Here is a 27,181-nt window from a genome sequence, read left to right on the forward strand (position 1 = left end):
TGTGACGTCGCAGACAAACTTGGGAACATTTTGATCATGTTTTTATCATAACATTTTCTCCAGATTAGCACATCGCGCATAATCTCGCGAGAGTTTCACGGAGTCCCTTGAATTTCTCCCCCGGAAACCCCGCCAATCTTTCTCTTTTCCTCTCATCGAAAATGGCGGAGGCAGCACAGGTTAGAATCCTGCATTTTTGGGCCGTTTGCACCAAAGTCGAGGAAAAACCTGTAGTTTTTACAATGGTTGTTGATAGATTAGGAACAAATAAAAAGATAGGAGGACAAAGAATCCCCAAATTGTTCTCGAATTATTTCTCAATATCATGTCTTTTCACACACATGGCCGAGTGGGGAGGGGGGCACCCATACTTCAGTGTCAAAATTTCCTCGTTGTGATATAGTAAATAAGGTAGTAAGTTATAGACTTGCAAGCGGACTGCTGCCCTTAGAGTGTATGCACATAAACGATTCCTGCATGTTTTGACAGGAGCTTTGGAAGCTACATGGCCCTGTACTATTTGTCTTATCTCAATAATTTTCAAATTATAGTCCTTATGTTTAAAACCCAGACGGCTAGACCCTCATCCCGAATATATAACTAATTGACAACTCTTCCTACAATCCATGGCATTCATATCACAATGAACAATAAAATCACTTCTGACAGGTTCAAGAAACTGAGTTGCTGATTAGTAAGCAGATAACATAAAAACTAAAGCTATTAACTTATAAGATTATACATTAATTATGTGTATATTTTTTCCGTTTCCAGACCGAGAGGGCTTTCCAAAAGCAGCCCACCATCTTCTTGAACAAGAAGAGGGTTCTGGGCAGCAAGATCAAGAAGAAGGACATGCGCTATGTTAGAAACGTCGGCCTGGGCTTCAAAACTCCCAGAGAGGTAAGAGCTTTTGCAGTTTGTACAAACTGTCAGAGGAAATGTATGCTTCGTTCATTATCAGTGTATTATTTCCAGTCCCGTAGCTGGTGTGTTAGACTTAGAGAAGGTCTTGTGCATCAAAATAGTTTTTGTGACAAATGGATCAAGAAGTACTGCAGAAGAAGAAGTTGGGAGATGTAGAAATGAAATTGCATATCCCATCATTGATATGTTTATTTTAAGTTGTAACACAGTTCAATAACCAGTCCTTTTAATGACATCCTCAGCAACATTTGCTTCAGTATCTTATGAGTGGTATTACATCAGAGTTCTATACAATGACCCTGTCATAAAAAAATCCTGTTTTGTTACCTACCCTGAGTATGACTTCTTCCTCATTCCTCAGGCTATTGATGGGACGTACATTGACAAGAAGTGCCCGTTCACTGGCAATGTGTCGATCCGTGGGCGAATCCTGACGGGCATCGTGGTGAAGCTGAAGATGCAGCGCACCTGTGTGATCCGCAGGGACTTCCTCCACTACGTCAAGAAGTACAACCGTTTCGAGAAGCGCCACAAGAACGTGTCTGTGCATCTTTCGCCTGCCTTCAGGTGTGTTTTTCGATTTTTCTAAAAGGTCACTTTGGGACACACTGGTTGGTTCTAATTGTTGGTGAATTAGTAATTATCTTAGTATGAAAGTAGCCAGAGATTAAAGCTTGTATGGTGTTTTTTTTAAATTTTAGGGTGTGCCATTGTAAGCTTAATATTTTCTCCTCTGCTGTTTCCAACTTGTTTTCATACTAAAGTAAAAAGTAGGATGTAAATTTTAGTATGGTCAATGTTGACTGACAAGGCTATGTATGGAATTTGTATGTTCTTTCCTCTGTAGATGTTACTCATTTCTGCAATGTAAATTGTTTGTTTCTCAATTAACTGGAGTCACTATTTGATATTGTCTTCAGAAACTTTCTTCAGGTATGTGTGGTCTGTATCTAAATAAACTTCATGCAGTTTTGTGATGCTAGTTTCTGTTTTTCCCAGGGATGTGGCGCTAGGTGATGTGGTGACTGTTGGCGAGTGTCGGCCACTCAGCAAGACCGTGCGATTCAACGTCCTCAAGGTTACCAAGCGACAGGGCAGCCAGAAAAGCTTCGCCAAGTTCTAGATGAAAATTATGTCAGAAATATAAAAAAGAACTTCACAACTCCATTGCCCTTGTCTTCATTGTCTACCAGTTACTTGTCTATGTGGTAAGACTAGCATGCAATTGCAAGGCTTAACAGAGGCCATGGTACTACTGACTAAGCATACCAGTACTGTTACCCGAATTATTTGATACAAATTACTAGTTCTACAGTCCTTGTCTCCAGTACATAATTACTTACTATTAAATACAATGAACCTGATAATGACTCACAATCACACCAAGGTTATCAAGTTTTTTGTTGTTGTAATTTTGTAACAAGCAAATTGGTGTATTTCATACCTGTATATGCTGTGAGTTTTCAAGGTAAAATAAAACTAGACTTCATTCTCCAGGGCTCAAATTTGACTTTTAGGCACCTAACCTACAAAATTGGGTGCACATTATTTTTTTTGTGTGCAGAGTAGAAAATAAAGCAGAATGTCAGTAAAACCTAATTACAAACCTTAGGCCTCGGAAAAAAAATGTTGTGTTTCCTGTTTCCCTACCTTCTCTAGAAAAACCTGCCGACCCTAGACTTTTTTTTGGGTGGGCAGTGGAGTCACATAGCTTCCAGTTAGAATTTTTATTCAGCCTGCTTCCTATTGAAGTAACAGTCTGCTTGTCCTATCTAATGAAGGATTAATGTATCTATTGTGCACAAAATCAAAGTTTGACATTGAAAGACAAGTGTCCTCATGCATTTCAGTTTCCTTTGTTCAACTGTATTGTAGTATGTATCACTAGATTTTTGGCTAGCCTAAAAAAAATTACCAAAAAAAAAGATATCCCCTACCTACCGACCCTAATTTTTTCAGGACTGAAACAGGAAACACAACATTTTTTTTCCTAGGCCTTACTGCTTCTCTTCAGAGCTTGAATTAGAAATTCCACAGGTTTTAATATATTTTTTTCTGATCCTACATGTCAAACATGCATGCTGTATACTGTCACAGTATACAACAGTACCTTGAATAGATTCCTTGGTGTACCTTGTACAAAATTATGGTCCACAGCTCAAATTGGGGTGCAAAGAAGTGCATGTAAAATGGTACATTGTACATAACTATCCTCTCCATTGCTATTTCATAACATGGTGAACATGCATTTCCATTACTAAAAAACTGCAAATAGGAATTTACAGCATTAAATGTACACCTAGACAGTACATGTACTAACAATTTGTCTCATACTATAGCAACATTACTTTGTCTTACAAAAAACAGGAAGTTATGCTAATGGGGAGGAGTGATTCACAGTTTCTTCTATGCAACATTATGATGAGTAATTAAAACCTTGATTGCAGTGATTGCAAATATGGTGCACTTAGTCAGTTAGTGGTACAAAACAAAACAAAATTTTCAGTACTCTACATGCTAACCTTTTACATACTTCAAAATTTTTCTACTTATCATTGGATGCAGAATGCCTTAATGTACCCAATGGCCCATACGTCCATGGACATACAGACAAGTGCATCAGTACAGAATCTTCACTTTTCCTTCTTGCGTTGAAGCTTCTTGAGTGCAGCCTTGCGAACACCAAGAAAAATTGACATGGTAACGCTCATGTACAGTCGTTGAGGAAGCAGGTCAAACAGCCAGCCCTGTATTTTGTATGAAAAATCACGAAGTTAGAAGCTGCATATACAGGGCTCGAAATACCATCTGCATATGCAGGTTAGTGCAGGTAAAATTGGAGCTGTGCAGGTATTTCTGGTGTCTACCTGTACCTAACCTGCAATGGTCCATGTACTGGGTTTTATACATAAAATGTCCTATGATGTAGGTGTATGTGGATTGCTATTAGCTGCATTCACTGTTACCACCTATAAAGTATATAAGAAAAAATGGCAATGATTCCTGAACAATTTTACTATGACTAATTTTACTATGATCCATACATAGGTAATTTTCATATTGCTTGAGACAAAGCCTAGTGCATATTCCATAGCTAGTGCAATTCAGCTGTGCCACAGCCAGCCTTATTGGCCAAGCACATCTAACCTAAGAATAAATGTTTTGGGGTCTGGACTGTGCAGAAATTTTATGACTGGTGGTATACCCCTTGATCCCTCTGAATCATTCCTAGTCTTTCGTATTCTGAACTGACATCCTATTTTTTATAGGCAGTTCTATCCTGTTTGGTCAATGCTTTGAAGTGGAAATGTACCATTTTGAATTATTGAATAAATGTGGCTAGCAAACAAGTTTATGTGCCATCAGTAAATTTGGTATAAAGTTGGATATATGATTCTACTTACCCTTATTTGCAAATACATGTATATTTTACTTACACCCAAAGCATGTGTTGAGTACCCAAATGTATGATCAGCCAGTCCGACAGTGTTCAGGGCGCTGCGTACGTAGGATGTCGGAGACGGAGCGAAGAGGCTTGTCTTACGGATCCCGCTCAGCTTGGTGGCCACAAAGTTGGGAGTCACACTCTGGGGGATGGGACAACACTTCATCAGGTTGAGGCAATGTATTGTTATGTTATAAAAAAATTCTTAGGAAGACTGCAATAGGACAGTCACGCTAATTTTTATTTTGGTGGATCAAAGTTTTAGCTCTGTGTTAACTACCGACACAAATATGTTAATAAAGATTACCTGTATGATGATACCCTTGCTCCTGTATTCCTGTGCCAGGCAGCGAGAGAAGTAGTCCACAAAGGCCTGGAAAAGATGGGAAGTATTCACGACTGCCTGAACTAAACGTTTAGTTGGTATTGTCTTCTAACTTATCTAGATTGCAGTATCTACATATTCGTTGTTCTAGAGTGGTGCGGTTATGTCTTCCGGTTTCGATGTGTAATTTGTGGCAACTGACTCGTAGTTTTGTGACGGCCGTCCTGTGCCGAATATTGTCAATATCCAGGTATTGTTCCACATTATAAGTGGACTTGACTAGCTTTCTTGAATTGATGCTAGCCCAAAATGATGAGATGGTCTCCTCTATGAGATTCCTTGACAGTATTTTCCATTTATCTTACAAAATATACACACATAAAGACTCTGTACCTTGCTTGCAGAATATAGGGATAGCAGAGGTGTAGGGATAACTCCAGAAGCAGAGGAGATGTTCAAGATCACACCCTTCTTCCTGGAATACAAAACAGCATATTTCTTGATAACATAATGGTTTTAGCACTACATTCCCATATGCTAGCAAGACACAACCTTTAGAGTATATCTTTTACCAAGTAATTAGCTATTACATCCCTACTGTACACGTGTTCCTGCACTCCAGCAAAGCTGGCAGGAACAGGTTGATCAATGGACACAACATCAGAAAAGGGATCAACAATGTTTACCTCTCCACCATGCCGGGCAGCACAATCCTTGTCATCTGAAATTCAATCATAGGTAGGTTGTGAGAAAATTTATTTGTGAAAACATCAAACTATGAACACAAGTGCAGCGTAGGCATTGTTTTTCCATCCCTATCTATCTCAAAAGAAGGAGCTTACATTAAGTACAAAAACACAACATTCTCTCAGGACATGATTAAGGTGTTCGTCTAAGACCAAGACATACCTTGACGACGGACAAGGAGTTGACATTGAGCATCATCTCATCCATCTGCAAGAAAAAAAGTAAATGAAAGGATGAACACACCTATAAGTATCCCAACATGATATCTGTTCTGAATGCTTTTAAAAGTCAGCCATCATTTGGGTGTGTTAGGCTTTACCTTTACAAATGCAAACAGCAGTGTGCTTTTAGGATCTCAATCTCCTTTAGAACACAGTCATATACATGTGCTTCATGAATGGCCTGAAATGTTGTCACTTAGTTTGACTTACATCAGCAGGAGTGTTCGCGTAGAAGTCAGGGAACTTGTAGCCAACCCCAACATTGTTCACTGGTCAAGACAGAAATATTTCTGTTAGAAAATTCACCCTCACAAAAATCTCTCTAGAGGGAAAGGTACATTATAAGTTAACAACAAAAGATAGTAATTCTTGCTTTCTACTTTGGTTGTAGGGGATTTCTTGTCAACACTACACAAGAGTTATAAGCGAATTGGCAGAATGTGAAAAACAACACATGCAGAATGTGTATTGCACATGTAGTGCAGGATGGGTGTTACTTACCCAGACAGCCAATGTCAAGTCCCTCCAGCTGTAGACTGATGTTGTCATAGATGTCCGCAGAAGAGAAGTCTGCAACCACTATCTTAGTCTGGACACCAGCTTTTCCCTCTGTGCATAAGACATGAATTTGATAAAACTGAACTGTACTGAAATCAACGATCTTAAACTTACATAATACAAACTACAGAGTAGATTATACTCTTATATTCACAAACTACAGAGTATACTTAGTACTCTTCATATGTACAAGTCATTGTTGTGACATAAAGATTAAAATTTGAAATGGCATATCTATTCTTTAGTATGATCAGGTCAATTATTGACTGGGCAGATGAACGTTTTAGGAGCTTTCATAGCAACAGAAATGATAACAACAAGATTACTCTCTCACCTATCTCTGCTGCTACAGCCTTCAGTTTGTCTTCTGATCGGCTGATCAGAACAATGTTTAGTCCACGAGCTGCCAGCTGCGAAGGTTGGAGTGGGCAAAAAAGTTTATCAGTGCTCCATATATATTACTAGTTTACTACTGAGCTACTTTTCAATTCCAAAAATTTTGAAACTAAACAACCTTCGGATAGAATTAAATGATGCAATATTTACACTACACGCCTTCTTCTCAAACAATGTATGTTCATTATGTTATTAACGTTAAAGACTATAAAAATATTCAAAGCTATTGGTACCTCCTCTGCATAAGCCTTGCCAATGCCATCAGTGGAGCCCGTCACAACTGGAAAACAAGGAAGTTGATTCAGACTTTTGACATACATGTACTTGACATTTTACAAGCAAACATGTCGGCGTCAAAGTGGTTACTTTTATATTTCAACACAAAAATTACCTCCAGGCCGCGGTACTTACATGGCACACAAAAGCCTTTCCTACACAATACCAGCAGCTATAAATTACCATGGTAGCAAAATACCGATTGCGTGATTATAAATCATAATCTGGTTTGGTGCCCTGAGCTTAGAGTACAAAGATCAAAATCATCCAACCCTACCAACAAAGCCTGCCCCCCCTCCCCAACACACACAAACTCTCTCCATACCTGCCCAGCTACCGCAGTTTTTGATGTTGACAGAAAGCCCCAGTGGCCCTGACAGCATGTAGTTTCTGATGCCCTTCAGAAGAGACCACAGGAGTTTGAAGCCGATGTACGACAGGGCGACGATCCCGGCCGTTTCCAACATGCTGTCACCAAGGCAGTCGAACCGCAGGTCACCCTAGAACGCGTTATTCTCTGAAATACGGCTTACGCCGGATCACTGACTGACCCCGCTGCATGGGTGTAAACTACAGCTTATTTTGCAACAAGAGCGAGGCTATTGACACACCCAGTGTGTCAATAGCCTAACAGGCTATTGACACACTGAGTGTGTCGATAGCCTGTTTAGGCTATTGGCACACTGAGTGTGTCGATAGCCTGTTAGGCTATTGACACACCCAGTGATAGAAACCACTAAAATGAGGAAATCTTACGATTATATTTGACAATCAACACTCTGAAAAATACAAATGGCATCCTGTGTCCATTATCAACCCAAAATACGATCTTTTTCACGTGTTTACGGCACAATTTTAAACATCGGAATCTGCTATCATATAGGGTGCTAGTCAACTTGGGTGCTAGTTTTACTGTCACCGCATGTGATCATGGCAGCCATGTTGGATCGGTTAGGAACACGTTTTCAGTTGTGTTTACCGACGAATTCCTGCCATATTGGAGAATTTTCGGCCTCAAAACTTATATCACTAAGGAAGCGAAGTTATAGTTGTTGTTTTACCTCCATTATTTTTAATGTGAAAGAAATATTCTTCCGAGTCGCTGCCGATAGCGCCGGAACCACACGGCCGAAAATTATGACATGTTTTGTGGTCAGTGTTATTTTTGGTTTATATTGTTAACAGAAACTTTAAAAGTTGTTTATATATAAAATATTCTTATATCAAATGGATGTTTAAAAAGGGACAAGAAAAATTGAAAAAAAAAAAATTAAAAAAACTCCGGCGCGGACTCGAACCGGGTCGGAGCTAGTACCATGAATTCCCGGGTCAACGCTCTTCACCACTACGCTACGGCAAACACACGCGATGAAGGCTGTATTATTAGGTATCCAGATGTAGGGCATAACTTGAATACGTCCGTTCATTCCAAGATTCAAAGATTCCAATGTCTAATCTTCCGAACAATGTCTAATCAACTATTGCTTGTGTAAAATATTGCCGGAAAGGCATGTTACAAGCTCTGATTGGCTGACTGGCATCTCGGTGTGTCAATAGCCTGTTTGGCTATTGGCACACTGAGTGTGTCAATAGCCACAGCGTTGCAACAAAGACACCTTAGATATACATAATGTCTATACTTTTTCGTATCTACAGGATTTGCCCAGCACAGCCAAGTGGATATTTATTGCATTGCAAAAGATCAGCCAACGTTGTGGCCCCTCGAAAAAAAGCAATTTTCGGTCTGTGTATTTGTGATTATCTTTTCTCCAGTTGGCCGGGGCACAATCAGTTTTGTCCACAGTCGGACAGTCCAGTTCCTCACCTTTACATTGATACCAAACTTGAAGGGTAAATTTTAGGAGAAACGGTTTTGCCCCCAAATTAACTGCGAACATGCACAAATCACAGTGGTGAAGTTTCAGTCTGGTTGTAGCTACCCAAGCACACTACCCTGCGGACGGACCCAATTTTTATACATTTCGCATTGTGTCACAGACCCCATTTCTTGGTATAAGAATTTGAATGGGTGCGGCTGTCACATGCAATATAATAAGTGGCATGATGATAATCAAACACACATAGACACAGAGTTTTAGTACAAAGTAAGAGTTTTTAAGATTCATCATATTTTTAGTCAATCTGTTTCGAACTCCTGGTCCGAACCTGGGTTCGAACGGTGGAACCCAGCCGGTACGTTCCATGTTCGTGCCGCGGGGGTCAGGCCTAAAGTTGCAAGTTCAACCAGCATTTGGAAAAGTTGATATAACTAACGGCTCAAGTATTGCCATCGCAAATAGATTTCGGGAAGCCCACCAAAATAAAACTAACATTATCCAGAAGTCAGAATAAGTAGGATTCATGTGCAAGCGTAATGATGTCAAAACATCATGGCTGAGTTTTGTAAAGCATAGTGAAAGATTAGTGTGTGCGGTTTCTCATTCGAAAAAAGACGCCGGGGAATTTGACATGGCTGTAGTTTTTTTGGGGGCAAAACCGTTTCTCCTAAAATTTACCCTTCAAGTTTGGTATCAATGTAAAGGTGAGGAACTGGACTGTCCGACTGTGGACAAAACTGATTGTGTCCCGGCCAACTGGAGAAAAGATAATCACAAATACACAGACCGAAAATTGCTTTTTTTCGAGGGGCCACAACGTTGGCTGAACTTTTGCAATGCAAAAAATATCCACATGGCTGTGCTGGGCAAATCCTGTAGATGTGAAAAAGTATAAACATTATGTAGGTCTGAGGTCTTTTTGTTGCACAACAGGCAGTTGTTTATACGCATGCAGCGGGGTCAAACCAGGACAAACTGCGTTCCGGCTTATGACCTGTCGTAGAGAAGGCTGCGCAGAACGGATGCGCATAGAGCTCTGCGGTTCGACTGAAGGAGTGGCGCCATTTTCTTCTGTAGGGTCAAAGGTCAACAGGAGGGCGTGGCATGTCCCAGCTGTGGCGGGAGAGCCCTTGGATCAGGGATTATCAGGAAAAGGGGGATAGAAACGGTATTCTCATTTCTCCAAGCTTGTTTTGGACGTCTTTTTAGGCCTTTCAATCGGGCTTTCTATTTTGTGAGATTTTCTTTTGTCCGTTTAATAGCTTTTGAAGTTTGGACGTCGCCAGAAAGAAAAGTTGACAAATATGAAGTCATCAGATCGGAAAAGCGCCTAAAAAGACGACCAATCAAGCGTTTCTGGAAATAGTGACGATGACGAAAATATCACGACTAAATGAGTGGAGGGAAAATGCGAAACTACATCAAAATAAAAGCCATGAAAGAGAACGATCGAAGAATGAACCTTTTTTTTTAAAAACTTGAACATCGCTTTCCAAAAAAAGATGTTCTCTTTGCTTTTCCTTATCAATCCTTTATGTGTTTTTCCCTGTCGTCCTACGATTCAACCGGGATGTCGAAGAATTGTGGCGGCTGTGACACAAAACAAACAAACAAAAAAGATAGCTCCATCAATGATTTAAGACCTTTTCCGTAATAACAAGAAGTCAATTTTGCAGCGGACACCAGGACGGTTATCGAAAGAATGCCCTCAGTTTACGATCGCACGACGGCGTTGAAGGCATTAAGGGCCCATTAAGTTGGTAGGAGTTTTCATTCTGGACTGTCCTTTACTTGATTTCCTTTGGACAGTGATAGATACATAGGGAGAAGCTAATACATATCTGGAGTGCGAAAGATGGAGGAAGAGCCACGTAACCGCACGAGTTCCCTATTGGCGCTGAAAAATCCTGAATGACAGCCTGAACTTTTTTTTGTAATCAGGGAAGACAGAAGAGAGACTTTGATACTGCAAATGTAAATGCACAAAAGTGTCAAATGTTTGGTTCACTTTGCCTGGCGTTACTTACTGACTATTCCCATAAAGTTTCAAATTGAATGTGTGTTGTACCTTTTCATGATCTCATAAGTAATATTTCCGCATGGCTACTTTCATATTGAAAAGGTGACTAGATTCGGTGATGATACTAGTAACGTTAAGTAAAGATATTCGGCCAATGAGTCCAGTTATCATAACGTAGATCAATTATGAATATTGAAAAAACGCCAAGGTTGCTTAGATGCCGAAGTAAGAAAATAATCCGCATTCTTGGTGATATCCATAATTTGTCATCCATGGTAACGTTATCAGAGGATCTCAGAGTCTTATGACTGAAACTTGACTAGCTTAAGCTTTGCAGGCAATCACGAGGGTGTCCTTTGTTCAAACTGACCCAAGGACAATGACTAAAAGTAAACAAATCAATTTTCTGCCTTTTTATCGACTTTCTGCGGTCCCAACGGTGGGTTGGGTGCGACCGGAAGTTGGTTGACTCACGTGACCTGAACGGTAATCCGACCCAACATGGCGGCGCAGGCCTGAGGCAACTCCTATCAGTCGTGTCAAATTTGCTCCGAAAAACTCTGTATCCAGAGCCTTGCCTTATCGGGAACGAAATCGTAGCGTGAGAGCAACAGTCGTGGATTGTGGACCGAGATTTTGAGGTAGGTTCCGTGTGTAGTTTCGGAGTACGGGCCCGAATTCCAGACCTGAGTTTTGCGTCGGGAAGTTGCCGTGCAGTTTGATTGAAACTTCGCCAGGGAGGGCGGCCTGTTGAAATTATGTCGCACTCAGCACTGTTGTGCGCTGTCAGAGATGGGAAACAGGCCTCTCCTCGGCACGTTTCTCTGGTGTTTACCACCCAAAACTGTGTGTGGCACAAACGCGTGTATATTTAAGCTTCCTGGTAATGAATTACACGATGTTTACCGGATATAAAAGACGATTTTAATTGTAGTTGATCGAGTAAAAATATTCATGTTACTCTGTTATTGTGCTCACAAAGCTTCCGTCCCCTGTAGTACGGTATATCAGCATATCCGGCCCTCTACTCTAGCTGAGTCACACATACTTCTGTCTGGATATCTGGTGCTCCGGTACATTCCCGGCCTCCCCAGGTCGCCCACATTAAACAACACGTATGTAGAAGCCGCAAGTTCACGGCCGGGCTCGGGATTGTTCCAATGTTGTGGTCTGGTAGAACAATAAATCTGATAGAAGGGACAAAGGTGAATGAACTCCAGCAATGTAACGTTACATTCATTGTACGTACACTGTACATTTCGAGATTGGATTACAAATTCTTTGGAAAATGCTATGTACAACAACACTGTACAACCATTTTATTGTCATTTTTAAAATTCTCTTTTAGTTAAGTCTGTATCGTAAGGGAGAAATTTTATTTAGAAATGGATAAGCAATGCCAAGCAGTTTCATAACAACAGTTCCAGATTGGCCCTTGCACTTTATGCTAATACAGCCATTAGATAAACATAGAGTATAGTACTAAATTCCTGAATTAGTTGTTATCAGTTGGGTGAGAACACACCTTTTGTTTGTCCAAATTAGAATATGAAAAGTAATGTATGGTCATGAGTGTTGATTCTTACAGCAGCTTGATCATGTAATTCTAGTGCATTGTGAAAAGTGTCAAAAGGTACTGAACGATATTTATAGAAAAGTATGCAACAACAACAGATAACAATCTCTCCAAGTAAGCAGCTATTTTGCTGTTGTTTATTTTGTTACCTTTTTTGTAAACTACTCTTAGAACTGCAAACTTATCCCTAAATGGTATTAAAACTGACAGAAAATAACCTGGTTTAAGTTGTTTTGGGCTTAGCCCAACCACCCACTTGATACAGTTTCCACATGTTCATTTGGATGGCTTTCAAATTTGTATAGGACATTGAATGACTCACACTTGTACTGTTGCATTTATGGATAGGGTTAGATACTAGCAATTTCTGCAAGCTTGCATGATGAAATGTGCCAAGATGATTCATCTCCAAATGAAGTGATCAATCAAACATGCCTACATGATGTTTGTATTCCAGTCCAGGCTGCTATGGTGCGAAACACATCATTGAGTATTTGCATTACTGACAAGTTGCTTTCTTTGGTTCTTATTTCATTAAAGATAAGTGGGTCCTCAGAATTAAGTGTAGTCGCACAGGGTCTGGCAGTATTGATGGGATAATTGTGTAACCTGCGACCCCCAATGCATAACAAACATTCTGCTGTATAAGCCAGGACAAAAACTGGGGTTTGTTATCCCAGTGACCCTTGTAAGGTGTCTTGTTGATGGTTGTAAACAGTATTTCTACCTGTTCTTGTGTGTGCTGCTTCAGTTATCCTGTTAGAGTCGTTGAAGTGATTTGGAATCTTGTTGCTGTGGTCTGTGTTAAAGTGGCAAGCGACATTCTTGTGCGGCTCGTTGGCGTTGGGAATTCTTCATTGTGCGGGTCAGTGGTGCTGGGAATTTTTGGGTAACCCAAGTAAGGACAGTCTACTTCTGGTATTTAAAAAAGGACTGCTTAGAAAAGGCAGTGACAGTGGGGGTTCTAATTTGTCAGTTGTACCTTTTACAACCAATCATTAGTCATGCCAATCCTGTTTTGCTTCATTTTTAAGAATGTATTTAGGCAATAATTATGCCTTTTAGGTCATAATTTGTACTTTCCCATATCTGATATGCCAGCTGTTAAAATGTTCTGCAGTAACAGCTTTGAAATGGCTTTGTTTCAATTGTGGAGCTTTTGTTGTATGTTTCAGAGTGATCAATGATCATTTGAAAGGCTGAACTATGACTGATATTATAAACGTTATCAGAAAAACACACATGTATCTCCAAGTCTACTGTAATATGGTTTTGGTGGTGGTATGTAGTATTCAATGATTAAATGTTACACTCTAAGAAAGCCTCACCAACAATGTAAATCTGGAGGTTGACTGTCAGAAAAACATACTTTTTAGAAAACTTCATGATAACTACCTCCTAACATCTGCTTGGAGATTTGGGATATAGCTCTCTGACGCCAGGGGGAACAGGAAGACTGTGAAGTATTCTGGGAACATGACCTTGTCTGACCTTGGGATGTTTTGATGTTTGCCCGTCTAGTTTAGCATGTTTGTTTCCTGTCAGCTTTTCTTCAAGGACTTACTGTTGTAAAAACATTCATGTGTGCCCTTATGGCCATACCTGCCGTTTCACTAAGTGCTGGCTGTTTTTACCATATTAGAGTGTGTAAGATAGTAACCTTCGTTATGATATGGACAACCTTAAAATTTGAATGGGTTGCACTGGTTAAATTATTGGTAAATGTTGGTTGAAATGACAGGAAAGTTTTTTTTAGAAACAACATAAAATATATCATTTTCTTGTGAACATCATTGCTGATGCTTAATTCATTTCAATTTATCAGGAGAGTAAAAGTCATAAAACTGATAGCCAATGATTTGTTTCTTTGTGACTTCTCAATTTGCTCCTTGGAACATTACCACTAACAAGCCTCCTGTTCCAGTCATGATAATGTCCTACACACCTTGGTCTACGCTGTACATTCCTTTGATGACTTACTCGGTTGCCCCATACTTCTGACAACTAGTTGGTCCCTATTTTAAATCCAAGATAGGATTTCTATGTTGTGTTTACCAAATTTTGAATGTGAAAACACTAAGCACAAGAAGTGCAAATGCGTCTCTTTCACCTTTGTTAGTGTTTGTAATGCTTTGCCTTTATCCTGTATAAAATTACTGTTATTTCAACATTTAACTCTTCTTATCAACATTTCATGGAGTGTTGTTCATGTTATTCTTTGCTGCATTACCACTTTGTAATTATAGAAATCAAACGTGTAGTGATGGAAGACAACTAATGGCTATGTAGGTTGGCTTTTACTGTAATGATACGCTGCAGTTGACACCAAGTGCCTTATTTTGTCAATACTTTTAATTAGCCTTTATTCTTTAGAAGTGGTGAATATGGAGTTGTTTAGCACGGCTTTCACTTAAGCCTGTTTTGTGGAGACTGGCCCCCAGCATTGTTGGAATTCTTTGTGGCTTTACTTTGGCGTCACTTTGTCCACAAGCCAAGAACAACACAGAGGGGCTTTACACATGTGTACATGTCCCTGATGTGGGAGGGGGAGTGATGAGGAGGGTTGGAAAACCCTTGGTGACTGGATAGCTGAAATTTCAATGACGCAGAAAAAGCCAGGATGAAAGAAATGTTGAGATGTTTGTGAGTGGTGTCTTGTTTATCGGAATGAGAGGCTACAGGAAGGGGATGTTTGTCAGGACGACCTGTGTGCGTATGTTGTCATGGAAATGGGGCATGTCCACACCTGGTCAAATGTACTTACCTGCACAGGCAGCAAGTCAGGTGTGGTGGATCCCTCTCACCTCTTAACATACCTGTGGGCCATGCCAAAGAAAACGTTTGGTTCCTGGGTGATGAAATATTTCAATGTTGAGAGAATCTGGTGTCCTAAAAGAAATCATCCTAGTAAAAATACCAACTTCAACGTCAGAATCATTTGTTCGTATGTTTGACTGCAGTGCAGTCTATGCATGCGAAGAGTGTTAAAATTAGTCCAATGGGATGCAAGTAAAAGCCTGTGGGATGTCTTGTGTCCAATTTTTTTGTCAGCCTAGGTAGGATGTAAAGATTTTATGTTAAACTTTTAGCCTGAGTACTATCCTCCGTAGTCCGTAGTGACCGCTGGTTCAAATCTTTGGTGACCACTGGCTTTCATTCAAAATTTCAATACTTTTGCTAGCTAACCATGTAGGTCCAGACTCTGCAAGCAAAAGTATTGAGCCAGCGGTCACTACAGAGGATGGTACTCAGGCTGTTTATGTTTCCTACTGAAGAATTGTTTATAACATTTTGTGTGGAGGTTGTGTTATATTTGCAGCATTGTAAAGACTGAGGACTGAAAACAGGAGTTTTCCTTGTTTCTGCCATGTAACAGATACCCCACTGTGACAAAATGAATGTGTACCTGTAATGAATATGGCCATGAGTGAAGTTGTCAAGAAGAAATATGTCCTGGTCTAGCCTGGCAGACATTACATCACAGTGTACATAGACCTGATGTTGGCCTCTTGTAACAGATTCAGTTTCTTACACTGGACTTCAGTCTGCAGGCAGTTCTTCTTGCTTCGTGGGAGATCTTTTCACATTTTCCTTCATGTATGTTTGGTGCCAGTGGTGATTTTCATTAGCCTGAGGTATGTCTAAGCTTGTATCTGTTCCAACTGTCCAAGGCTTCCACCCCTATAACTTGTAGCCTGTAGCTGAACAAGGATGGCTAGGTTTCCATTGTTGTATGTATATAAGGCCAAAGGAAGAAAGACTGTCTGCTATGCTGCAATGTTCCATTAGATTTGATTTGACACATCAGACAAGTCAATTGATGGATATGATTTTGAAGTGTGTGTTGACAACTGCAGAGGGGAATACTTTAATTTGCAAATTGCCAATCTGTCACTGACTTTTTGCAAAACAGTAGTAACTACATGTAGTAGTAGTACAGATAGTTTATGTATCTATTTTGATTCAACTGTACTTTTATTGGAGTTAAATGTATGCTGATTTTGCTGCTATGTATGGCTATATAGTATTTTGTAAACCTAGTTTTCTACATGAAGTAATTTTAATTACTTCATGTAATTACTTCAATGTAATTTTAATTACTTCATTTCAATCATTCATACAGAATGAATGATTGAAATGCCATTGCTATCATTCAGTATCAACAAGAGCATTTACTGATTCTTTTACCCTCCCTTGGCAAAGTTTATGAACACCTGATCAGCAAGTTTAATTAGATCGCAGGAATGAGGGTTGGATATGGGCTACATCTCAGGGTTAGCCTTGTTTACATAGACGTGTGTCAGCAAACTTGGCAACAAACAGTGGAAACATGACAGCTTCTCTCTGCTTAGTCCAGGAACCAGCTGCTACCTCTTTCCTGCAAAATGGGGCCAAAAGCTGGTAGGGAAGTCAGCAGTGTCTATTGTGAACATTGTTTAGAGTGTAATGATTATGTAGAAACTATAATTGTCACCATCTATAAAGTATAAATGTTTAAATTTACCAGCTAATTGCATGTGAGTGAGTAGTTCTGTATCGTAGGTAGGGCCCTTTATCTTCCGAAGTTCATGCAAAATTGTGTTGGAATGTGAAAGGCTGTTCAAGTGTGGGCATCGGAGGTAGGTATGGTTTGAGAATAGGCTAGTCACTTCTTTCTCTTTATCTCCATCTTGATATTTTCTCTGACTCAGTCAGAGAAAATATCAAGATGGAGATAAAGAGAAAGAAGTGAGCCCCCTGCCTAGAATCTTAATTGGTCAGGTCTCTGTACTGTCAGTTCTAATTTACCAACTGATGATCAAACCATACAACTGCTGGGCTCAAGGAATGGAAGAGGGTAGCCCAGATGCCACCTCATCTGCACCCCCTGGTGCAGAAATGTTGGGGTACGCCGGTAGTTTATGTTTGCGTTTTTCATGAACTGCGAACTTAAAAGTAAAAATAAAACCACCATGAACATTTATCCATTATAGTATGAGACTGTAGTCTATGGCCCTACTGCGAAGTTTAAACCACAGGGAATACTCCATTTTCCTGCTACTGCGATTGTAAATCCCTGCAAACTTTCTGCTGGGCCCAAGGAACAGAAGATGGTAGCCCAGATGCCACCTTACCTGCACCCCCTGGTTTTCACAGATTAATCTGGAATAGTTAGGGTTTGTTGATTGGTTCCAGTCACTTGACCTCTGACATAGCCAGAAGAGAGGGGCCAGTGGAGGCTAGACCCCTCATGGTCTCCTGATCTTCCGTGTAATTGACAAGTTTTAGGTGGGTGTAAATATGCTGCCAGGTGAGATCTTTGCCATGTAACAGCTGTTTACCAGATGGTTTATATTTTGTATGTCATAAGTTTTTGCAACCTATGTTCTGTTATCAGAGAAATATTTTGGAAAATTCTCTCGGCTTCTCAGAAATTTTAGTGGTAATGGAAAGCAGACTGAACCCGGGGGTGTCCTCTTTGTAGGTTTAGATTTGGTACAAACTCACCATAAACAGAAAATGTTAATGTTTCTCGAACTGCATTGATTTTTGCAGGATACTGCCTGCTGAGGGTAAAGATGTTGATTGTGGAACGTTCTTTTAGTGTTAACTCCTAAGTATTAACTTGTATGGTACAACTTGTGGAAAAGAAAGCAAATACTGTAAACTTGAATTGGTCACTACTGACTCCGGAAATGGTGCCAAGTTAGCTAAGTTTTGTTACAGTGCCTGTGTCATTAGTTGTATAAATATGGCTCATGTGCTTACATTCCATGGTACTAGTATATCAGAGGTGACAGTGGTTTGTGCATGGGGTCCTCCATTGCCAGCAATGGCCTTTAGTCTAGAGCTGCTTGTAATACATGACAGCGTGGCCAGAAATGCAAAAGTTGTCCAAAGTTTATTCACATTACTTTGTCACAGTGACATTCTATGTGTATATTGTAAAATGATACATACATGCATACACTTACAGATACAGGGAAAAGTAATTCAGGGATAGCAGGTTGTACATTTCTATAGAGGTAGGTTCACAAGTTCACAAGACTTTCTGATTGAGATGTGTTTGATTGTGTCACCTGTATGGCCTTGTGGGCAGATGTAACAACCTCCAGCTGACTGGAGGATGTGTATGGGGGTTTGCAGTTTCAGTCAGGATACACATATTGGCCATGACTCCTGCATCATTCTGCTGTTAAGTTTGAAAAGAGGGTTTTACGGTTAAGATATGGCAAAGGATTGTTTCTTTAAGCAGAGCCAGTTTGGGTTAGTGGTTAAGAGTTTATTTTTCCAGTAGAAAATGACCCCACCACAGCCTCTGATAAGAGGGAATGTCTAGAATGTCTGCTTGTCAGTTAGAGATAAGTGGCATCCTCAGAAAGCCAGGGAAGTTGGTCCTCAGTGCAGACGATAATCTTACTAAGTGGGAAGGAGATATCAGTGCTGAGATTGTATCTCAGAAGAGTCTTACAAAGTCTTGATATGGAAGTGTGAGTTTGTACCACCCAGAAAGTTTCAGTGTTACCATAGCATAGTCAATATTCTATGACTGTCTAACCATGAAACTTGACACCAACATTATAGTAAACATTATAATTACCCCCTGTTCTCACACCAAATTTAATAACCTTGACAGCTTGTTCTATATCCAGTCCTTGTGATCATTTTGGTAATAATTCCTATGAACACTAATCTGTTCTGGTCTATTATTTTTTAATGCAGGTTTGGCTTCTCCACTTTGATGAGTAGCTGGTAACTGGGAAGTTTTGGTTTTAACTGTTGCCATGACAACCAACATCGCCTCCACAAATATGACAACAGACGCAAGCGAGATGCTGGCTGCGGCGCTGGAGCAAATGGACGGCATCATAGCCGGTAAGTGTGCATCCCTACCCTGTAGTGGAACAGTCCAACCTTTTGCTGCATCCCCTCATATAAGGAATGTTCCATTCCTGTTTGTAGGTACATGTATGGTAATAGATATAGTTATTTTTGTATGTTTTTCCTTAAATGTAGAAAATTAATCAACAACTTGAGTTCAGAAGTGCTGATTGATTCCCTACCCAAAAGTTGCATGGTACAGTCCTGCATCGTGCCTGTAAATAACTGTTGTACACAGTAAAGTGGAGCAAACCACATTGTGAAAGGGGTGATAAAATGAGATCCATATATGAAGCTGGGTTAGTGGCAGGCTTCCCTCCCCTCTCATGATGACCCGTGGCTGCTTGATACAGAGAGGCAGACTAGTTAGTTTGCATGTTTTTCCTACGTGTTTCGTGGTGGCTTGCAGCACCTGCTTACCTCGCTAGGGCAGCGTCGTCGCGGTGGTGGGTAAGTATTGTGCCGTTTTGTCTCTCCTGTGAATCCACCTCCAGATTTTGTTGAAAAAGACCTAGCAATCGAGGAAAGCAAGCCGAAGACGGAAACCTCACCACCACCCTCGCCTAGCCCCGAGCCTTTGGACAATCAGGACAAACAGGAGGAAACCCCAAAAGTTAACTTGTCCGAACCCCTTGTGGAAAACAACAACAACACCTCCTCCTCCCATACACCAGGTAGGGTGGCGTGGTACTGCTGTGCAGGTAATTTCTCTAACAGAACTCCCTGTGGTGGCTTCTCTTGGCCTGCCTTTGGGACTAGTCTATCAACACACACCCTCTAAATACAGCCTGATGTTTGTTTTGAACTTAATATGGAAGCTGTTTACACTTACAGTAGGTGGAGGGTAGTCTTACTACAAGGTATCACTGTGTCAGATGGAGGATGGTAGTTTGTACTGGCTCTGACAGCACAGACAACACCAACTGCATGGATCCATTCATTCATTGACTTATAAAGTAATGGGAGTCCCCCTGGCCCCTGGATATAGACCTGGGCCACCGCCAAGAAATATCTGCCTGGATTGACTTACCCCAATCCTCTGTACAGACTGGATTTAAGCTTTGTATGTTCAACGCATGGTTCCAAGGTTTTTTGACATGCTTTTCATTTTTGATGTGATTTTGATTATAATATTTTGATTACCAGTAAATCTAACGCTGTAAAACTAATGAAGTTGCTTGCCCAAGTTATAACAGGTTCACATAATTGTCGATGTCTAATTGTGAATGATATTTTGACATAGACTGATTGATGACTTGTATCTTAATATTGTATACTTTATTAAGAAGAACTGAATATTGCATGTCGTGAGAAGTTGTATTGTGCAGCTGGAATTTTCATCAATATTATTCAAATGTAATTTCTCTCTTCTGTGGTATTGATATCAGTATGTAGACAATGATATTCAACAGTGTCTGTTACTGTTACCGTTGTTGTTAGTGTACATATGATTATGAGTCAGCAAGTCCTCCCATATGAGTGTGAGCAGAGGAAGCTGCTAGTATGGGGATGTTTGACACTGTGACAAACTGTTTTGACACTGTAACAGTCCCTTCAGAGGGCGGTCTCTCTAAAGTAAACTCACCCAGGCTCCCCCTGACCCTGTTGGCTGCCTACTGATTAGGTCAACAGATGGTATCTCCCTGTTGCCTCTGCCAGAAAATCATCATCAGGGCGACAAAATGCCTTTTCATGTTATTGTGACATTCAACAAGAATCTAGCAGGGACTACAGAATGATGTAGTATAAACTACATCAAGCTAGTGAAAATATTGTGATATCTGTGACAAGTGTAGAACATTTGGCAATTAGCGAAATAAAAGTTTGAAATTGTATTTTAACCTTGAATCTTTACCTTGAAGCACAGCAAATCAAGGATGGCTCTGTTGTAACTACACTAACATAGGATGTGCCAAAAGTTAATTTGTGCACCCAGTTGGAGTTGGGCTAGAATAGAGTGGTACAGTCTGTCATACTTTTCTCTGGCACCGGAGTCCTCCTGTGGCTACAGTGATTGCTGATGCAGAATTCTCTGCTTTGTGATTAAACCCAGAGAATTACAGAGTTTCATCTGTGGAAAGTGCCTGGCTTTGGTAGTGAAATTGCTTGCAGTTCATCATGTGACAGTCTTGTGTCCTTCTAGTCACCCCTTAGAGCTTGTGCCTGTGATGATACAGCTGTTTTATGTTGTATACATTTCAATTTATGTTCCTTTAAATTCTGGTAACAGTATGTTTCACTAGAGCTTGGGTCACATATAAATGTGTCGTGGATTATGTCCTGACGGTGCTAACATAGCCTTGATGTTTATGGTTCCCAGGTTCAAAGACGGAGTTCTTCAACGGTGTCATCGAGCCTCGATCTCCGCAGTACACTGCTGAACCATCCAATGAGGTGCTGACGTTGTTGGATGGCGCCAAGTCATTACTGGAGACCATGGAAGAGAACGACCAGGACACCGTCATGTCACAGCTTCCTGAAGGCACGAGAAATTATCTAACGCAGTGGTTACGACCAAACAACTCCGAGACAAAGGTGCGTACCTTGTGTGCTTTAGTGCCCAGAATTTGTACAATAGATGCAAGGATTTGTCACATAGTAATTAGTTGGACTGTATAGCTGTAACGTCAAGTTTCAGCATTTAGAATAGTTTGAATACAAATGCAAATGATCGGTTCACTGTTGTTCTATGTCTGATTTCTTCTTAGGATTTCATTTTATGTGCTTGTAAACAGCAGAGGTATGAAAAAATCCTTTGAAAGCACAACTCAATCTGTTGAAACATATGATATACAGTTTCAAAATGGCAAAAGTCTAAAGTTATCCAGACGCCCCCTGGTAAAGCCTTTGCCCTGTGCCAGACATAAATCTCTCCCAGCATGGTAAAGGTCAATGTGTAGGTGGCGCAGAGGGGAACTGTTGCCTTGAACACAGCTGGCCTTGATTCCCCTGTTTCTAATTTAATCAGTTTATGCTAGTCCATCTTCTGAGGTTCAGCAAAAGCTTGTGGAAGTCTAACGAAGGGCTGTCTTTGACTTTTGACTTTTGAGAGGCAGCTTAACAGCTTGCTGTAAAGTCAACCCTTGTGAGTGTTAGAGTGCTCTGAGCAATCTGACTCAGATGTGGCCCGGACCTTTGGTACATTCTGTAATGAACATTGTAGCTGTTCACAAGGCACAGAGTTATAACTGCACACACTGAAATGTCTGGAGACCAGAGTTTTCACTCAGATCAGCCAAAAGGAACACTGGTACTTACTCCCCATAACCCATGACCTCTACCTCCCTTTTTCTCAAGTCATTCTTCCTTCAAATCTGTTGGACAGATGTAGAACTTTGAAAGCTCTAGTGTTTTTATTTTAATTCGTGAATCCTGATCTTAGCAGATATTTTACTGTGAGTCAGTGTGACATTTTTTTGGCTTGAGTCGACCATTGAAAGGCCTGTAATGAATGTACTGATACGCCTCAAACTTAGCCTGGTATCCAGCCATAATATAGCTCCCGAGTCTCTTCTCTCCTCTTTGCAAAGAGGAGAGAAGAGACTCAGGAGCTATATTACGGCTGGATACCAGGCTACCTCAAACTGCCAATGCCAAGGCACTGTTACAGTCATGTACAGTGCATTTATAGGTGGTCTATATATAGCCTGACCTCCTATATTTGTTGATGATGTATTGGCGATGGTTCAGAGTTGGTGCTGTCAGGTGGTGAGGGTTGGACAGTCCTGACATGTGGTACCCATGTGTACATGTGTTGGGATGTGCTGTAGCTCTGTGGAATATCTGTGTTGTCACAGGTGTATACATTTACAGGAGACTAATACTATCTGAAATAGTAAGGTTCTGTATAGCAATATAGATACTGTATACAAAATATATGCAGTTCCAGCGTGCAAAATACCCACTTGCACATTGCAACCACTTTTTGCTTGGTGCAACTTACTTCTAAATTCAGATTGCACAGGGTGCAACTTAGATTTTGAGCCTCAGAACTCGATTTTGTTGACAATTTACTTGGAAGAAATAAATGGATCGGAGCAGCTTTGTTTTATATCAGCCAAACATGTCAGATTTCTTGGCAGATGGACATTTTTAATAGTGAATTATAGGTGGTGCAACTTGAAATTCAGTTGTGCAACCTAATTTTTGCCCCAGATTGCACACTGTGCAACCTGGCTCAGAAAAGTATTTTGTACACTGAGTTTGTCATCATTGTCATAAAATGCATTTTATAACTTATTTGAGCATATTTGGCCCTATTGCCTTCAGAAAGATTCAGAAAGTGTACTGAAAAATGTAGTCTTGTCTGTTCTCACATCAATATATTACCCATTGTCATCAACATATTACCCATCATTGTAGAGATCACGATCCAGGAGAATCGCCGATCCTCCTAGGAGAGATCGCGATCGGAGTTTCTCCTAGGAGAAACTACGATAGATATAAGAAACAGATCCCGATCGCAATCTGTACTAGTAGAATCGGCGATTCTCCTGGATCGTGATCTCCACTGTGACATATACATGGCAAGAACAAGCTAAATTGTGAGAAAAGTATTATTTTTCTGATTCTGTATTTTACATGTTTGATTATTTTGATTACCTACTTTTGTTATGGTACAGTGTATTTGATACATTTATGTATGATAAGGGCTTAGCTTTGACACTAAGGTTACATGTGAGATTTGTAATTTGAAATTCCTGCCTTCACAGACCAACGGCCATGCCTACCCCAGTGATGGTTACGAGGAGAAAATCCAGAAGTTGGAAAATGACAAGGAGAGTCTCATCCTTCAGGTAGGGAAAGTTTTTATTGTCTACCACTGAACCAGCACACTGTCTACCTCTCAAACTGGCAATTAACTGTCAGGGTAAAGTCACTCTCCCCCAGACCTGGAAATGGTCCAATACATGTACATTCAAAACAGCTACAATGAGATCATGGGAGGATATGCCTTTCTCATGGCAATAGTCATTGTTTAATCTGGAATATACCCACATCAGAGACAAACTCCCCACAATTCATTAACCGTCTTCCAGCTGCTTGTCTTTGTATCCAATACAAATTTGGTGCCAAAGGCTACTTCAACCGTTAGAAAGAAACTATGACCAGGTGTGCATTATAGTTTTATGGTGAATGAATAAACTGGAATTATTGTTCAGTCGGAACAGGTGCTGTGTACCAAGGGAACTATGTTTTTAGCTCTTTATGTCATAAGCTGTCTAGAGACTTTGAGTATAAGTTCATATATGACAGTAATTGACCCTGTAAAGATTTTATATGCTATTGCCATACAGAGTAAATTGCTAACCAATGAGCTTTCAATCAGTCCTCTTAGTACCCATGTCAAGTTGAAATGGCCTTAGACATATGTCATGTGACCCAAATGGAAGTGTGATGTCATCAACGGGTCAAATGTTCCCAGCAGTTGGTATTTGACCCATCTCAGTGCAACATGAGAAGGACTGTTGGTCAGTGCTTTATTTTGAGTATAAAAATAGGGTATAAGTAGTAGAGAGTAGTTGAGACATATGGTGTTACAAAGCGCTGTTGGGGTTAAACCGCCTGTTACTGTACATGTGTGACATACCCTTCCTTTTAGCTGAATACAAGATGGGGATGCGCTAGGTATACCAAGCCTCGATATAAAATCTTGATAGATATAAATGCTGAGAACATGTATGTACCATTCCTAATGTTTGTGTTCCCTGTTTGTTGTGTAGGTGAGTGTGCTAACAGACCAGGTGGAGGCTCAGGGAGAGAAGATCAGGGAGCTGGAGAATGGCATCGAGGGGCAGAAGGACCAGCAGGCGGACACGGAGGAGATGCTGCAGCAGGTAACCAGAGGACATGGGCTTGATTCCTACTGGTCTTAATTGCAATTCATGTATAATGAAAATGCGAGAATGAAAGCACAAGAGAGCTAAGTTACTGTAATTGTGTCAATCACTGAAAGAGAACTACACTTAACAATGAGGTGTGATAAGTGATAGTATAGGTAGGAGAATGAAAGCATGTCTCATGTAGGTAGGAGACAGTTTTTTTTCCAGATATCAAGGCAAACATTTGCAGTGTAGACTTGTATCTTTGAAATAGAGTGGTCATTTGTGTTAGGTCTACCTAAACTACTACAAAGACTAACAGGCCAAACAGTTGTCCCTGTACCTACCTGTGTTTTGGCTGTTTTGTATCTCTTTAAAACAGAAGATATTCCAGACTTTTCAGTAGACATATTCTGTCCCCAACAGGAAATCCTGGCCAGAAGTTCCCTGGAGACCCAGAAGCTGGACCTGATGGCTGAGGTCTCCAACCTGAAGATTCAGATGGCTTCTCTGGACAAGGAACGGTCAGACCTAGAAGACAAGAACCAGACAGCACAGGTAAGAACCAGTCAGAGGATTGTCCAAATATTAACCAACCTTTGACAGGATTATATGTCCTTTTTCTTATTCTAAATTAGGTCCATCCCTACACCTACTCATAGGAACCCTTTTAGGAACTGCAGCCTGTCCTGCTTGGTCTGTTGTCCTTGTTTCAAAAAACAAACTATCAGTAATTTGGTATCTGGTCCAAACTTTGATACTCTGTACTCTCCCTTCCTTCTTTGTGTGAATTTGTATTCTGTGTTCATCTTTACCCTGTGTGTTTACTGTCCTTCTCACTGTATCTTACTCTTACGTGTTGTATGTAGTTTTTTTTCTCAAAGTCTCTTCCTGTATTGTTAGCTTGTGTTGAATTTGGGATGCCAAATAAAAACACAAAGTTTTAACGTGGTCTCTCACCTGTGTTTTCCTGTCTTGGTATCCTACCTGTGTTTTTGGAACCAGTTCTTGTTTATGGAGTGCTATGAGCTCCGTACACGAGTCCTGTGCCTGATGGAGGTTATGGAGCAGTGGGAAACCTCCCATCTCCCTTCAGAGGTCCTCTACATTCTTTTCTGCCATCCTCTTCATTTCACTGTTGTCTGTTTGTTGTTCGCATGCCATCATTAACCTGTGACACTGTGTCATTTCTTGATTTATTAAGGCATTGTGCTTTTTGCTTCCTTGTCTACATGTTGATAATGCTTCTTCTTTTGTCCTGTGTTGTGTTTTCTGCTCATTTCCTTTACTTTCCAATCTTTCATTCCTTCTTTTTCAATTTTGATTCCCTATTTTCGCTGTGACTTCTTCCTTTCTCTATCCATCTATCTTTCATGATCTTTGATTTATGTTGACTAAAATCTTTAATTTCATCCTTGATCTAATGCTTGTGTCCCTTTCCTGTCTCTCTCCCTGTGCCCCTTCCCTTGTAAATTTCCTCTCCACCCTACTTTGCTCATGTGTTGGTGCTCAGACCTTGTCTGATGAGCTCCAGAGCACCAATCAGAAGTTGTTGAGGGTTGAAGGTCAACTGAAGGACTTTGAGGAGAAGTCCTGGGACTACCAGGTGACCCTGCTTTGACTGCAGCAGAAATCCTTTACTGTACATCATTCTGGATTGACAATAAACCGAGATCAATAGGACATTCGGGAGGCTATGTCATGCATATCATATCATGAATTGTTAGATTTTTGTGTGACCAGTTTTTGAATGTATTGATTTGGTTAATCTTTCTGTATCAATAATGTGTAAAGCTTTAAGCTGTGTAGTTAGACTTGTACATCAAAAGAATTGTAAGAGTATGTGAGAAATTTGATGCAGGGTACCCTTTATTGATATCTTCCCTTTGAGGGACATTTGTGGTAAGTTGTGAAGGCATTTGCCTCTGGTGATGCACTTGTTCCTTTGAATTTCAAGCTGTTGCCTGTCAATCTTTTAGTTACCCAGTACCACATCAACCCTTTCATGATTGTAGTCACTGTGTAGTTATGTAGTATTTAGATTGTGTAGTATTATAGTTCTAGCAAATGTAGTAGATATCTAGGAGAATTTTTAAGCCGATGGGTGATAAGATTCTGCAGTGCCTCTGGGCGGTTTTCTGATAATTGGTTGCTTTTTTGTTTTTTTTT

General features: G+C 40.4%; 3 protein-coding genes across 3 annotated transcripts in view; 2 read left to right on the plus strand and 1 right to left on the minus strand.

Moving 5' to 3' along the window:
• Positions 1 to 2: 2 nt before the first annotated feature.
• Positions 3 to 2,094, plus strand: LOC118413457 (40S ribosomal protein S11-like). Its single transcript, XM_035816846.1, has 4 exons — positions 3 to 179; positions 775 to 903; positions 1,289 to 1,494; positions 1,927 to 2,094. The coding sequence occupies exons 1-4, from the start codon at positions 162 to 164 to the stop codon at positions 2,048 to 2,050; spliced, it is 477 nt and encodes a 158-aa protein (XP_035672739.1). The 5' UTR covers positions 3 to 161; the 3' UTR covers positions 2,051 to 2,094.
• Positions 2,095 to 3,467: 1,373 nt separating this feature from the next.
• On the minus strand, positions 3,468 to 7,382 carry LOC118413198 (very-long-chain 3-oxoacyl-CoA reductase-like). Its single transcript, XM_035816415.1, has 11 exons — positions 7,221 to 7,382; positions 6,853 to 6,899; positions 6,558 to 6,633; positions 6,167 to 6,274; positions 5,876 to 5,934; positions 5,592 to 5,651; positions 5,384 to 5,418; positions 5,091 to 5,172; positions 4,680 to 4,745; positions 4,365 to 4,514; positions 3,468 to 3,674 (listed from the first exon to the last, which is right to left on the minus strand). Exons 1-11 carry the CDS (start codon positions 7,360 to 7,362, stop codon positions 3,561 to 3,563), a joined length of 939 nt encoding a protein of 312 aa, XP_035672308.1. The 5' UTR covers positions 7,363 to 7,382; the 3' UTR covers positions 3,468 to 3,560.
• A 3,821-nt stretch (positions 7,383 to 11,203) lies between these two features.
• LOC118413201 (liprin-beta-1-like) overlaps positions 11,204 to 27,181 on the plus strand; it is a 47,828-nt gene continuing 31,850 nt past the window's right edge. Inside the window, 9 exon segments of the mRNA XM_035816418.1 lie at positions 11,204 to 11,394; positions 19,032 to 19,184; positions 19,685 to 19,864; positions 21,511 to 21,725; positions 23,903 to 23,986; positions 24,914 to 25,027; positions 25,439 to 25,570; positions 26,018 to 26,110; positions 26,526 to 26,618. Of these exon segments, the coding sequence (XP_035672311.1) occupies positions 19,094 to 19,184; positions 19,685 to 19,864; positions 21,511 to 21,725; positions 23,903 to 23,986; positions 24,914 to 25,027; positions 25,439 to 25,570; positions 26,018 to 26,110; positions 26,526 to 26,618 (1,002 nt within the window). The 5' untranslated portion in view covers positions 11,204 to 11,394; positions 19,032 to 19,093.

Source organism: Branchiostoma floridae, chromosome 4 (assembly GCF_000003815.2).
Source record: "Branchiostoma floridae strain S238N-H82 chromosome 4, Bfl_VNyyK, whole genome shotgun sequence".
NCBI classification, from domain to species: Eukaryota; Metazoa; Chordata; class Leptocardii; order Amphioxiformes; family Branchiostomatidae; genus Branchiostoma; species Branchiostoma floridae.